The sequence below is a fragment of the Haliotis rufescens genome, unplaced genomic scaffold (assembly GCF_023055435.1).
Source record: "Haliotis rufescens isolate VD_foot unplaced genomic scaffold, xgHalRufe1.0.p SCAF_4, whole genome shotgun sequence".
NCBI lineage: Eukaryota > Metazoa > Mollusca > Gastropoda > Lepetellida > Haliotidae > Haliotis > Haliotis rufescens.
In genome coordinates, this window is record NW_025964112.1 from 33029204 (window position 1) to 33045317 (window position 16114).

General features: G+C 41.2%; 1 protein-coding gene across 7 annotated transcripts in view; it reads right to left on the bottom strand.

The window, feature by feature from the left end:
- Positions 1-297: 297 nt before the first annotated feature.
- Positions 298-16114, bottom strand: part of LOC124152169 — a 66010-nt gene continuing 50193 nt past the window's right edge. For 4 of the 7 annotated variants that reach the window (XM_048382665.1, XM_048382667.1, XM_048382663.1 and 1 more), the window contains one exon: positions 298-11682. In XM_048382665.1, coding sequence (XP_048238622.1) covers positions 5452-11586 — 6135 coding nt within the window. In that variant the 5' untranslated portion in view covers positions 11587-11682 and the 3' untranslated portion in view covers positions 298-5451. Of the gene's footprint in view, positions 11683-13928; positions 14311-16114 lie in introns of those variants that run through there. The other 3 variants (XM_046524990.2, XM_048382666.1, XR_006863473.2) reach the window with 3 other exon arrangements.

Genomic DNA, 16114 nt, shown 5'->3' on the forward strand with positions numbered 1-16114 from the left:
AGGCAGCAGATGAATGTACAGACCTGGATTACGGTGGAGTCTTGTATAATGTTCAAATGATAATCTTAGTGTCTCATCAAGTTCATCACAAATTATTACTTTGTGCCAAGAGTTTGTACGCAATAAATAGATATAAGAATATAAGATGTTCTTCATGTATTCTGTTCTTCCAACAAGTAATATATTTCTCATTAAAGCTATTCCAAGACTTACAAATTTTCATGTTTGCTGTTGATGTCATTCTTGATTACGCTGATGCTACATGTAATGCTTTGTGTAAATGAAGCCAGAGAGACATTTGAAAAATAGATCTCTTTATTGTCTATAATGGTGACAAGTATATCCTACTGACGTCAACACAGGCGTGACACTAAGGCTGGCTAGGCAAGGACAGACAACCCACTTTCTTCCAGGACAACAGGCACAGCAAATGTTCTCAGCAGGAGAAAGTCTGAGGGATGGGTTATTTTGTCAGTTGAACGTGTGGTCATATCCTTCTTCCTGTTGTTGTGAGACACTGTGACACAAGACCATGTCTGAAGTGTATGCCTGGCTGCCCGGCCTGTGTAGCAGCTCGGGTAGAGTGCTTGTTACAGCACACTAAAGTAGACACTAGATTGCACGTGTTCCTAGCTCAACAAACACAAGGACTAATACCGGATTATGTCAACACGTTTGTATGTCATATTTAGCAGAGAAATAATGTGATACAGAGGGATATGAGATATCACGAAAATCTGCCTTGTCAACCTTAGGTTACTTAAAATATTAAAAACCTTTAGATAGTTAGGTCTGATACAGTATCATATACAATAACATACTTTGCAAACAAACTAATGTTAGAGTAACTTGGCAAAGTTTAACGCAATTTATTTTCAATGATGTTGAAAACAAAAGTCTGTGTAAATAACATAAAACCAATGCTAGAAGTGTATACTGTAAATCTTGAAATTAACGTAAGCATGAATTTAAAGCGAAAAATGCGAGTGTTTTTTGCACGCATTAGCTAAAATTTGCATTTATTTCTCCAAAATGGCTATCAACAATAAGACGTCCTCACTGCACACTCTGGATAGACGATTGGGATCAACAGTCGTATTAATTTGGGGATGCATTAATTTCAAGACTTACAGTAGCCTTATGTATAGTGTCATGATCTGCCATACAGGCCATTGCTCAGTCCAGGACTAACTTAACAACTAAAATAACAACATATTGCACAGAAAACCAAGAAGTATCTGATTTCAATAAGAATATAACAGATGAAACATTGACAAAGCCTGGTAGATAAAGCACCAAATTCATCACCATGATGAAAGATCTAAGTTGACAACAAGGCTGCTATATATTATATCCTGGTCCTGCACATGGTTATCACGAGATGATTGGACTTGGTGTCTGCACATGTCAGCGTTGCCCACATTCCAGCCACACACATATCACATAGCTTCATGCTGCAGTCCTTCACAGTGTCGCAGGTGCAGCCCTCAGTGGCTCAAGGCAAACAACAGTTCCCTAGGAACAAATAACATAGTGAAAAGTGACCCTGGATCTTACTTCCAGGTAATATCAGCAGCCACAGAGAACCAGGAAAAGGTTCCTCATCAGTGTCTGGGCAGACAAACATGGCACTTGGGGATTATAGCTGTTGATACATTATTGCACTTGTAGTTCTGCAGGCCAAATCACCAAAAGCCACAACCAGAACATCAATTCCTCATAGATGTTTGACTTCATAACAATTTATACATAAATGTACAGTTGCTCCAAGAAGCAATTAAGCCAAAAAGCCCTGATCCATGTCTACATGGATCCAATTTGGCACACTCATGACCTTGTGGTACATACTGCAGTGTAACTGACTGCACAACAAACAGGTTATACACCACCTTAACATACAATACATGACTGTATACACCACTTTACATGTAATACATTACAGGCATATGCTTATATATCACACATCTTACAGTATATATTATCTCAATATAGCAAATAACTGGTTGATCCAACTTCTAAAATAACTATATAGTTGTGGGATTGCTAATGTCACAGCCAAATAGCTGTTCTGAAAACTTATAGAGAAATAAAACTATTTGCTAACTTTATAACTATGTATGGTTCGTATTGAATAATAAATAATTCACACAGCCAGAAATAATTCATCATTGTCTTCAGAGAAATGTTATTCAGACAACTTTATATCTGAAGAAAAGATGTTGCACAATAAGAACAGGGTTAAAGTGACATCAGCCTCTACATCATCAAGGCCTTGAAAACACAATACATTTCTTTGTCAACAGAGATTAAGTGTTATGAAGATGAAACACCTGACTACTGACATAGGAGAGCTAAAAAACATAAACAAGAAAGAAGATACAAAGACATAAAGTATGTCAAATAGATGAGTAAAATGGTACATTCACACTGAATATCTACAAACATTAGAGTATCATTTTACTTTAAACATCAGAGTGTAATATTCTGTCGCCACTACCATCCAACCTGACTGGATGTCCTAGGCAAAAGAACTAACGAAGTCCAAAATGTAACACTGTGAGTGTATATATATGTATATACATAGTTATTGCTCTATGGAAGGACAGTCAGACCTGGCTCATACAGAGTTATGTCCCTTTCATTGAGTGAATGTTGTCTGAACAAGGGGAGACAATTTTAGAGCTTGCATACATATGATGTTGCTGATGGTTCAAAATCCACCCCACCAACTGTGTGTGTTGTCATCAGACCGACTGATGAGGGACCTATCTCACTTCATTGTGTTCAAATAACACAACCACTAAACACTTACAATGGCTTAATTCAAATGACAAAAAAGAGTTCACTTAAATATGCATCTTCAATCCTTCATGGGCTGTATATACACCATGTTCCGGCAAGATAATGTTCATTTACATTATAAAATCAGGTGTAGAATTTACACTGTTTTCTCTTCTGTGTTCCAGGTCTCCACCATTTGTGATCCCGAATAACGATACCTCAAAACAGTACAGTACCTACTCATTTAGTTTCTCCATCCCTCATGAATACACATGGCTGCTATGCAGTGTAATAGTGATGCATGCCTATTCAGGTAATGACAAAGTCAGTGTAGATGTCACACAAATCTCATGTGACACGTACCTTGCATTAGCTTTGTGCTAACCCTACTGTTGCCTGATGTTGAAGCAATGACCACAAGGCTGTGGCACACATGGCATGAGAAACATTGCTGAGGTAATCTGACACTTGTTGGTCAGCGCACCTGGCTTCCCCCTCGCTGGAACAAACCTTGGCTTGATTTGTTGCTGAAAATAGCGACTACACCGCAAAGCAGCTGTACGTATTGATGGTGATGGAGGCCGGAACATTATGTACAATAGCCTGTGAAGTGTTGAGGATGTGAGTAGGACAATACTGAAGATACTGCTGCTTTCATTCTATTCATCAAAACACCAGGATATATTTCTTGCGTTACGCCTCAGCCTACAGAACATTCACTCACTCAAAGTGTACACATGCCGACTCTGAGAACCAGTTCTGACTTAAAGTTCATGCGAGACTGAGCTGTGCAGACGACATTCCTAGATGCAGGGGACATCGCAGCTCCTACAAAGAACAAAAATAGTCAATAAGTCATCAAAACTGTTGCTACATAATTGGGGATGGAACGCCAAACAAAACACTTATAGCCTCATTCACCATTTAGGCACAAACAGAATATTGAAATCATGGATTTAATGCATGCCAAAAACACGCTTTATATTTTCTATATATCAACGTTATCATTTCCTGAGAAGCAATATTGATAATCAATCTGACTGAATATTACTCTGATTCAGCTTACGGCTGCCTACACAAATGTAGCATGCATTACAGAAACAATCAGCACATGATGTGTGCTAAAGTTAGGTGCTTAAATATGGGTACGAACACATTAAAATGTCACAACATGCAACAGCAAAAAACCCAACTACAGTGAAATATTGTTTCCTTTTATTTCTACACAACATCAAAAGCAACACAATTCACAACAAAAAAAAAGCAAGTATTCTACAAAACATTGTAAGTTCTTTCTTGCACACTTACATCAAAGTAAATCACATATAAAACCTTAATAAACTGTTCTTTGTTTTGCATTTTGCATGTAATATAATGTTCTTATAATACCAGCATCATCATTGGAAAACAACACTCACTCGTAATTTTAAGGAGATACAACTCAGCCTATTCTGGAGTATTAGTTAAACTGCTTATGAGGTTGAGTGAGAAAGTTGAATGTAGAAGAGTGTTGATGTGAATGTTGCACACAGAATACTTTATAACAGCACCTTCTGTGACAGCACACCCCTTCTGCATGTGTCAGTGAGAATTATTCATAACGCTGTTAGTGTGGAAGCATATGCTGTTACTCAATGACTTGTCTACAATCTATAAACAGTCTAGGTGAATTAACTGCCACATTTAAAGCCTAATTTCATATGAAACAACACTCTCAGCCAGTCAATGACACCAAGGTCTCATATGAGCCAACCAGATTTACCCTTTGAATGTTAAGGCACAGCTAGCCTCCAGCTGCGAACCTCTGAAAGAAGCAGGACACCATCAACACCTGATACCCTCCTCCATATGATGTACCTTACTGGGCGACCTCTGATGATCACGTGGCCCACCTTTCCCACAAAGTGTTTATTTAAAATTGAAAAATTAACCTCAAAAGAAATCTTTCAAAACAGAAGATAAATATGCTACTTAAAGATCAGTTAACAGTTCTGTACTGATAATTTTTTAGAACAGGGTTCAGCTGTTATCTGATGTTGGCAGCACCACCAACCCCTCCCCGCTTGAATGACACAAGTCCGTGATCATCAGTTCCCCCCACATGAGTCACCACATGGTGTTAGACATAAACACTGTCCAATCTGATGTATACCACAACACCCGATACATGTCTCTATTTATGCATTGGCTTCACTGATCTACACATCTCATTAACCCACCACTCTCTGTGATGTAATCTCAGGCATTAGGTCCACCATTGGCACCAGGAAGATGGCATATATCTATGGTGATTGTAATACCAATTCACACAAGTAGTATGATCCACAAAAACTGAACTTGAGTCAGTCATTCAAAAGACGCAGTTTGTGTAGTGAATGTATCCTGTGTTGTGGTACACATGCACATAAACAGCATACATACAGACAGGAAGTCTCCAATACATCAATATCTAGAATACAGTACAATGCTGTTTCACACAAAACCACATAACTTTCAATAAATAATAACAAAGGAAAATCAATATTTTGAAAATCACAACCTGCATGTGAATATATGGATATAAAGAAGAGCACTGTTAGATTAAAAAACAAAGTGACATGAATGTCTTCAATGAATCTGGTTACTAGAGTCATGTGCCCGTGACAGTGTACTGGTGATGTTATTGTTACACTATCCCACTACAGTCAACTGAACTTTTAGACAAGCTCTACCTTCTCTGGTTGGTGCCTTCTCTCGCTGCTCTGCCAGGTGCGGCTCGGAGTGGTAGGGCTGGGAGTGGTATGTCCGCTGCACCACAGTCTCGGGCATCACGATATCTTCAGATGCACACTTCCGTAATGTCTTCAGTCGCTGGAGGCGATTCGTATTTGGCTCAAATGATGCCAGTAGTTCATGGAAACTCTTTGGTCTCTCAGGCTTTTCTAGAATAGCACTATCACTCTCTGCTCCTCTTTCAGCTGATTTACCACGCTTACCTCTACTTGACACAAATACTTTTTCCAAATTGTCTACCTCACTCTTCCCACTCACATCTTTCACGACTTTCTGCTCTGGAACGACAACTGTCTTCTCGGGGCTGGCAGCTTGCTTCTTCAGCGGGTGGACGGGAGGTTTAGCACTGGGAGATGTGGGAGTGGAAACCTCGGATGTTTCACTGCTCACAACTTTGTCTGAAACACTCACATCCATCGGTGTCTTAACGTGCCCCAGCGTTTTAGAACCAATATCACTTTCTCTCGACTCATCTTTCAGATCCAGATCATCATCATCAGTGAAGGCTAGAGTCAAGTCAGGAGCACTTCGAGTATGAAGGGGTTTGGATTTCCGACTCTTTTCCTCATCACTTGAGCTAAAAATTTCAACCATTCTGGCAATTCCTCGACCTATCTTAGCCGGCCGACGTTTACTATCTGAGCTCTCCGAGCTGGAGGCATCATTCTTTAGATGAGGATGTCGACCACGAAGAGTTTTCTTCTTCAGTTCCTGTGATGATGTCTGGGTCTCCACTGTCCGCTGTTTGGGAGAACCATGGGGTGAAGGAGGTTTCTTCTCACTCACTTTAGCAGCATGGATGTCAAAGGGCTTTTCAAATTTTGCAAGTGATGGTGGCGTTGCTGGCTGCTTTATCTGAAATTCCACTGTTGATGTTGCTGTTGTTTGTTTCGGTGTTTCTGTGGCAACATCCTTGCGCAGAGAACGATAAGCCAGGTCATCATGCATAATGTCGGCATCTTTCTCTGGTCGAAGTCTGAGATGTGACTGAGGTGGTGATGATTCCCTTGGCTTGAGGTAATCAGCTGTTGTAGGAGACACTCCTGTTGACTGTGTCTCTGCTCGTGGGGTTGACTTGGACCTGGCTTTCCTAATGGCTACATCATCATCCACCAAATCAGGATTCTTGGAGCGAAACCTGCCGCGTGCCTTTCTGTCTCTAGGAGCTACTGCTTGGGGTGTCTGGGAGGAGCTGACCGACATGGCAGGCTGGGAGCTGCTTGTTGATGGTGCTCCAGGGGACTTCAGCACGATTGAAACACTCTGACTTTGAGTTTCAGGGGGAATCCCACTCTGAGTCATCAACTTACTCACATTTGCCGACAAATTATGCCTTTGTGGTTCATCTAAACTACTACCCTTCTTGGGAATTGGAACCATAGCTTTCCCTGACTTCCCTATGAGAGGCTCTTGTGCTAGTTGTCGTGGTATCAGGGGTTCCTGTGTGACAGTGCGTTGTGTTCCTGGCTGAACGACCTTGGCTGTTGTTGACATGAGGGCCAGAGCCTTCCTGCCTGGGTCAGGACTTACCACTGGAAGGTTCAAAGGTCGAGGAATGCCAGTTCTCATTAAGGTTTTTCTTTGTGGATCTGGACTGACAGCAACTTCAGGCTTTGGCTGAAAATTTATGGATGATACTGGAGACATCTGTGGTGCCGATATTTTCCTTACTGGCTCGGGACTTGGTCCTGTTTGAGGAGGGTAGTTAAACCTGGGCACAATATTACCTGGAGATGTCTGCATCCTGCTGGGCCCTGCTATGACAGCTGACGTCTGATTCACTTCATCAAGTATGGCCTGAAATGACTTTGAGATGGCCTCATAGTCTGCCTCAGACTTTCTTTCAGGTTCTTTGCCACTAAATCTGTCTGGTTTTGCAACTTGGAAGGAGATACTGCTGGTTTCAATCTTCTGCTCAGGTCTCTCTGTAATACTAGGAGCCTGAGGTGGTCCCTGTGACCTGTAGGATGGGTAGTCCCTTCTCTCTGCCCTATCCAGCAGACTTTCATCATCAAGATTCAAACTCTTGTAAATGCGTTCAAGTTCGGTTAGGGCATCTGACAGTTTGGACTTTTTTTTCACATAAAAATCTTGAAAAGATTCATTACGAGGTTCAAATGATTTTGGACTTGCTGCTGGAGCAAACTTTCTAAGGGCCAGCAAAATTTTATCAAGGTTCTTTTCATCAGCTCTAACTAGTTTGGTTTTTATTTGATTAATTTTACTTTCAACATCTTTAGCAATTTGTCTCAGATCCTCCATAGACTGATTTACCTGATTAATCTTTTCTTCAGAGGAAGGCACATTGCGGGGTGGTACAGGCTGGGACTTCAGCGGAGCAGGATGGGTTACTGAGAACAAGGTGGGGGGCTGCTGGGAGCTTTGTGGTATGATAAGCGGAGGAGGCGGCTTGGGTCGAATGCGTCCAGGTGACTTCAGAAGCTGGCCCTGCGCAAGACCAGTGTTAAGCAGTTTCTGTTTGAGTATATTAGGGTCAAGCTGATAGTTGCCATTCACAACATTGGGGTACTCCTGCATTCCAAGAACAGGCTGGGCTGGCTGCTGAGCGGCATATGTCAACAACAAACCTTGAGCAGGAGCTGGAGCTGGAGCTGGAGCTGGAGCAGGGGCCACACTTGGTGCTGCACCCAGGTGAGTATCATCCCAGTAGCTCCTGGACACATCAGCATACATTCTAGGTCTCAAAGAGCTTGAGATGTTCACCTCAGGGAAAGGTGGGCCTGGAGAAGACCTGTGTGAGTCAGAGCTGTCCCCAGCCTTCCTTACTTTAGGGCTTGATTGTTTCTCAAGGGATGTTTTGATGTCATCTAAGACATCATCTAACGCACTGGGGGCACTATATTTATCTACAGAAATGGTTAAAGGAGTTATATTGGGTGTGTAAAGTGACTTTGACCTATGCATTCTATCCCTAGCTGAAGTACGAGGTTGGGTGGGAAGTGTGTAGCTCTGACTATGGGGATAATCAAGCTGATGCTGTCTAAAAGATAGAGGGTCATCTAAACCTGTTCCATTAAACATTTTTTCAAAACTTGTCATTTCCTCGATTTCTTTCCAGAAAGGGTCCTCTGAGAAGGGTATTGTTTGTAATGTTCTTGCTTTCACTCTTTCTATGCTGACCATATCTCCCTTGTTGCTCTCCATGTTAGGAGACCAAACCTCTGTTTCTTTGATTTTATCTTCTAGGTCAGATATAAGTTTTGACCAGTCAGTATCGTCATCATGCTTTGATGGTAACTGTCCTTGAAGCTGACTGTCAGAATCTAGTTGAAAGTCCAGATCAAACCTTCTACACAAATCCCTTACACTGTCACTCTTAGCATCTTTCAGTTCCTCCAATTCTTCATAACGAGAAACACATTTCCCACCATTTGCAGTAATAGCTGGAACACCATGGGTAGCTGGCTGGAGAGCAGGCTGTTTGTTGGCTAGCATTTGTTCGCGCAATTCTGCTGCAGTCAATAAACCACCAGTAGCTAGCTGTGGAACTGGTGCGTGATAGAAAGTGCTCACTGCACTTGTAGTGTGGTACTGGGCACCTGACACTGGCTCTCTAATCAGGTGGAATAAGCTCTTGGTCTCCTGAGCTATCATCTGAGGATCTGCAGCAAGGTGTATCATTGGGTCAGAACTGGATGGTTTGAGAGTGCGCAGATTACTCCAGGTGAAGCTCTGGGACACAGGGCCAACTGGGGACTGTGGTATCTCAAGTTTCTGCTCCATATACACTGATCTACGAATGTTTCTTGGCAGCAAATCCTGCTCATTCCTCTCTTGGATGGTTCCAAGATCAGGATCACTCCTCTTTTTCATGTATGTTTCCCACCTGTTCACTCTTTCTGACACTTCAATGTCATAATCAACATCTGAAAACATACCACGGTCCAGGTGAGGAATGTTCAAACTGTCTGAGATGACAGCTCCATCCGGCTGTAGTTGGTCTGCTGAACTAGACTTAGGATGCACATATGATGGATGCAGAGCACCCTCCCTGAATGATGGTATTGCTGGAGCTGCATTCAGCTGTGTGTCGGACTTGGAGAAGGCATCTCTAGAGATGTCACTGGTAGGTATAACTGATCTACTATCATATGATAGTTTACGTTCTGATGGGATACCATAGGCGGAGTACCCTGACGAAGATGAGGTACTATTTCTCTGGTTGGGGGCAGTTGGACTAATACCATAATAAACACCAGAATCAAATCTGTTCTCACTTGCGATCCGAATGTCAGGCGGTTGTGGCTGATTCCCTGGAATAGGGATATGGTACTTGAGTTCACTACCAGCTTTTATATGGGGCTGTGAGGGGATAGTATGGGTTGTTCTTTGCTGTTGGGTAGATGCATAGGATGTAGGGAGGACCCCAGAATGTAGGGGACCTGATCGTACACTGGTATAATGGCCAGAACTCCTCCTCGGATCTGGTAAACTGGCTGATCTGGACACTGATGCAGAGCCTTTCTTAGCACGTCCACTTTCTATCTCACTTTCTAGATACTGAATGTTGGACTCTATTAGTTCATCTAATGAGTCATCACTATTGGCTGCTATATTAGCTCGTAACTTCCTCTGCTGATCGAGGACACTTTGTGAAGGAGGTCTATCTATGAGACGACTGGTCTTCAACCGTAGCTCCACCACCTCATTAAAGTTTGATGGTGATTTCTGTCCTAGCCCTTGACGCACAGGCGCATGAACTAATTCTCCTTTTGGTACCTCCATTGTCCCACTGCTTGCTGGCCTCATGAACACAAAACCATGGCCAACATTCTGGTAGGTAGTACCAGCACCAAATTTCCTGCTATAATCCACGCCTGGCGAGTGAAGCTCAGGCTGCTGGTTGCTACTTCCTTCATATATAGAGTCCACAGACGGCACACGGGGACGGTCAAATGGCCGCTTGACCACCTCAGGGGAACTGTTGTACACTGCAGTCTTTGTCACAGGAGAACGAACCTCATTGTGTTGGGAAAACCTGTTAGCATTAGCTGGAGCATCAATCCTTGTGGGTATCCCAGAATCAGAAAAACCTTTAGGATCAAAAGGACGAATAAGAGGCTGTCTATTTTGGCCTCCACTCTGACTAGTTGGCTTTGCTCCATACGGTGAACCATATGCAGAGGATGAAGGAGCACCATTCACGCCTTGGTAAGATGACTGTGTGATGGAGGACCTTAGATTCCCTGTTTGTTGGGAGGTCCCGCCAGATCTGGGATCAGATGAACCATTCTGGAAGAAAGCCCCTTGAGATTTGGGGGAGTAATGTTGTGTTGGACTTCCTGGTATGACTGCACTTTGTCTGAAACTATCTGGTCTTGGCTGTTTACCAAGGCCACTTTGAATTGCACGCTGTCTGAGTCGAGATATCCGTGACTCAGGAGTGTTTTCCTCATCAGATGTCATTTGTATGTCAATTCGTTTCCGCCTTAATTCTTCAAGCTTTTGGTATTTGTTCCCTTTTAAACTGCCCCCCCCACCACCACTATCCCCCTTGTCTTGAGAACCACAGTACACAAAACTTTCACGATTAGTTTTGATAGGTGTTGGTATCCCTGTTGAAAACCCATTTTCACTGTTCGACTGGCGTTTCTCTATTTTTCCAGTTCTCTTAGTCTTCCTCATAACAAGAGGATTTTTGGTCCACACTTTTGTGTCACTTTCATTAGAGTCTGAGTCACTTCCTGCTGGTCTCTGAGCCTGCACATGAATCTGATTCCCATCATCTGATAAGGGTGGTGAATACCGTGACATCCGTGTGGCAGTAGAACTGTGAGTAACTGCCCATATTGGACCAACAATTTTCTCATTTTTCTTCCCATATGATGCGAAATTGTCATCCTGCCTGCCTTCTTCTGTAAGTTGTCTCTCACGAGTCACCCTGTTGGTGGGCCCCTCACTCCGAGACCGGCGTTTGATTTCTGCTTTACTTGGCTGATCTCCTCGTCCTCCTTCGTTACCTCGAAAGCGATCCCTTCGACCCTGGCGTTGTTGGATGCGCCGTTCTGCCATATTGTCCCCCTCCCTCTGCAGTGGCTCTGGGGCAGATGGACTCGCCGGTTTGGATCCGGGCTGTTTACTAATGCTCCTTATCTTTTCATCAGCACTCTGCAAACATATGACAGAAAGTTAGAGAATAGTGTCAAGATGGCATACAGGTATAGGATAAACATAAGAGAAGCTTAGGGGATGTCAACAGGAAAGAAGTATTTGTAGTAGTAATATAGGTCAGTATGGCATACAGGTATATGATAAACATTAGAGTAAGTTATAGAATATATACAGTACCGCATACAGGTATATGATAAACATGAGAGTAAGTTATGGAATATCGTCAGTATGGCGTACAGGTATATGATAAACATGAGCGTAAGTTATGGAATATATCGTCAGTATTGCGTACAGGTATATGATAAACATGAGAGAAAGTTATGGAATATCGTCAGTATGGCATACAGGTATATGATAAACATGAGAGAAAGTTATGGAATATCGTCAGTACGGCATACAGGTATATGATAAACATGAGAGAAGGTTGAGGAATATCGTCAGTATGGCATACAGGTACACGATAAATGTTTAAGAAGGTAAAGGAATATTTATAACTTGTTTTGTACTGAAGTATTTATCTTGGAATTCAGGTAATACAACTGGACGGTCAACATATGTCTTGAACAAATGCACCTTTGTAGTTCAAAATATTTAAGAACTGACTTCAATATTTTTTGCATTGATGGAGGCATAAATATAAAGCCCAGCATAGCAGTATTACACAAAGTGCTAATCACCAAACACATTGAAAAACAAGAAAAAGAGTGTGGCTCACTAATACCCCCGACCCGCCTAGTGTGTCAGTAGTTTCAAATTAAATAGCGAGGATAGGGTTAGGGTTTGAAAAATTCATTAAAAAATGGGAAATTAATAAAAACAATTTTTTTTCTTTTGACTGCACCACTCCATAAGACACAGATTATATGTACTAAGTTTGAGATGAATCCACTGAATAGTTTAAGAGAAATTGCGTGGACAAAGTTTTCGGACGGACATTAGGGTTTGAAAAAATTCATTAAAAAATGGGAAATTAATAAAAACAATTTTTTTTCTTTTGACTGCACCACTCCATAAGACACAGATTATATGTCCTAAGTTTGAGATGAATCCACTGAATAGTTTAAGAGAAAACGTGCGGACAAAGTTTTCAGACGGACCGAACCTTGGTATAACTATATAGCCCCGACATTTTGGTCGGGGGTATAATAAAACTTGAAGTGAATTCCTAAAGATTTTCTAATGTTGACAATAATCATTTCACAGACTGCGTACTAAATCATTAACAAAAAAATCTGTAGACAATAATTATACGCAATCAGTGACAACGTTCAGTCCAGTAATGCAGCCCAAGCCCCGCACACCCTATTAATATAAGCAAATCTGCTAGTGGGCTTGGCACAAAACATTCCCCCATTAATGCAAAAAATTTGCTTGGTCAGCCAATAAAATGCAATGGGATCAATAACAATTATGTTTTTTGAACAGATGGATTACAATTTTTCAAAGAAAAAGAAGTAGGAACAAAAATATTCAAGACAACACAAAAATGTTAACTGCTGAGTACAATTTCCTTTTCCTGTAACAAATGAATAGATACTTCTGATGTGATCAACAGGGATTTCTCTGAACCTGCTCAGAGGCCGATATTCGGCTTCAAATCTGCAGAAAATGTCATTAAAAATTCCCAATTTGGAATAAAAAAATTCCCATTTCATGTTACTACAATGATTTGATATATAACTGATAACTAAGTAACCTCCATTTACTTCCAGGATGCTACCAACCTCTTACAAACATCCTATTATTGTTCTTCACAGAAGGCAAACTCCTGTTAGAAACTCAATTGTTTCTCACATCTGGTACTGTAATAAAAGGATGAAAAAAGGCTCCAAAACATGGTTGTGTTTTGTTTTCTAAGAGATGTTCCTGTTCACAAGAAACTCCATGTTGTGGTAACAGCTTCCATGTCTATGCCACTGTACCAATACTGTCAGGCCTGGCATATACTTATATCACAAACTTAATACATTAATATGCATAAATACCTACCCATCTAAAGAGAAATCTGTTAAATGTAATTATCTGACACTGATACATATAAATTTCACCGACACGTTTCAATTCCTGTCTGTTGGAACAATTGGTTTGCTTTCTATACCTGCATACTTCATTTCTGAGAACAGAGAAAGAAATTTACTCTAACTGACGCAATGTATACAGTACAACATTCAACAAAGCACTCCCCTATTCTACTGAACATTCCCTGTACTGTAACAGGTCGCCTTCCTCAAGCCCCAACTCACTCTGTACAATCCATCTTGCAGCCTCCCAAAGGTAAGGGAGAAAACACTCCACAGGTAACGGTTCCTCAATATCCAAATTCCTGAAGGAGGTTCCTATCACTGAATCATTTGAGCAGTAGCAAGTAAATATGCAGGTAGGATGTTCCGTCAGTGTCCAGACCCCATGCTCCCGTGTCTTCTAGTCACCCCTCATTACACCAGACTCCCCACCTACGTCCATCTTGAATCAAGGGGAGGATCATCATCCGGGCTGCACCCTCACATCACCAGTTAGTTTGAATCACCTTCCATGGTGGTGCCAAGCCAGGCTAAATTTGGAAGACTTACTTCAGAGGGTCTACAGGGAGGGTCACTCCCAGCGCTCTACCACACTTGTACACACCTGGAGTTAATTGCCCCTAGCTTGATGTGGTGTAGATTGCGACTTGTCTGTTCATACCTCTATCTTATTGTAAGTCTCTTTATAGGATATGTAAGCTAATGGTAATGTATTGCATAAATACAGCGTGAATAACACTGGAACTATGCCTTCTGCTGCCAACAAATACCTTAACAGCTAAAGATATTTTACCTAAAACAAACATGATGAGCATAATGAGGGTTCCATTATTACATTATGGGACGAGATCAAATATATGACATTATGGGACTAGCTCAAATATATGACATTATGGGACGAGATCAAATATATGACATTATGGGACGAGATCAAATATATGACATTATGGGGCGAGATCAAATATATGACATTATGGGATGAGATCAAATATATGTCATTATGGGACTAGATCAAATATATAGAGGTTATCACGCGAGTGTGTTTGGGGATGGTAAATATCCTGCATTAGGAATAAACATTGTATTAAGCGAGCCTTGGCGAGCTAAATACATAGTGTTTATTCCTAATACAGGATATTTACCATCCCCAAACACACAAGCGTGATAACCTCTTTATCATATAATGTCATTCTTTAATTCTGAGCTTCAAAATCGCTTTCCCTCTCTCACAAACATTACCGAAACATTGTGAGTTTTCCTGGGTTGCTCGCATTAATATTTATTACGTCACAGGTTTAGTGATGTGTCAGTCAGACAGTGACCATAGCCAATATAGTTCCAACTGAAATCTGTTTCTTATACAGTGGTGAAGCAACATATACGCAAAACAACAGTTGTTTTTAGTTGCCTTTCGCGGCATTCCATCGGTCTGTCTGCTCGAGTAACTGCCCTTTGTCAAAGGGAAGCTACTCTAACCCTAGTCTATGAGACGTCACGGCCATGGTCAGACATTGTTGACAGTCGGTATGTCCTGTCATAACGTTAAGAAGTGTAGTCAGATGTACACACAGCGACAAAACGAAACAAGGTAACAATTCAAACATATTTCGGCCAAATCCAACTATTTTAATTTGTGGTTTCCAGCCGCAGAGGTCTACAAGCACAGATATGGCTATTGATCCCGCTTGGCTAGGCTTCGTGCCCTCGCAATTTGTTTCTCCAAAGTTGCCAAAACTTATAAAATGCCTTAGCCACGTCACAGCTAGACACTGATTTTAAGTATATTAGACTGTTCATTTGATAATGATAGCAGTTATCTCTGTAGTTTATCCAGATTCCCGATGGTTAATTCTTACTCAATTGCTGAATGACGAGGGCGACGCCATGTTTGTTTATAAACAGTGAAAGTAGTCCTACTTGACCTTTGATATTTGCATCTCTATCCGCATATGACCCCAACAGATATCGTTTTTATCCGTTGGCTTTATCCTGCCGAGAAACCTACCCATTATATGATAAATGACATTATGTGACTAGATGAAATATATGACATTATGGGACGAGATCAAATATATGACATTATGGGACGAGATCAAATATATGACATTTTGGGACTAGATCAAATATATGACATTATTGGACGAGATCAAATATATGACATTATGGGACGAGATCAAATATATGACATTATGGGACTAGATCAAATATATGACATTATGGGACTACATCAAATATATGACATTTTGTGACTAGATCAAACATATTACATTATTGGACGAGATCAAATATATGACATTTTGGGACTAGATCAAATATATGACATTATTGGACGAGATCAAATATATGACATTTTGGGACTAGATCAAATATATGACATTTTGGGACTAGATCAAATATATGACATTTTG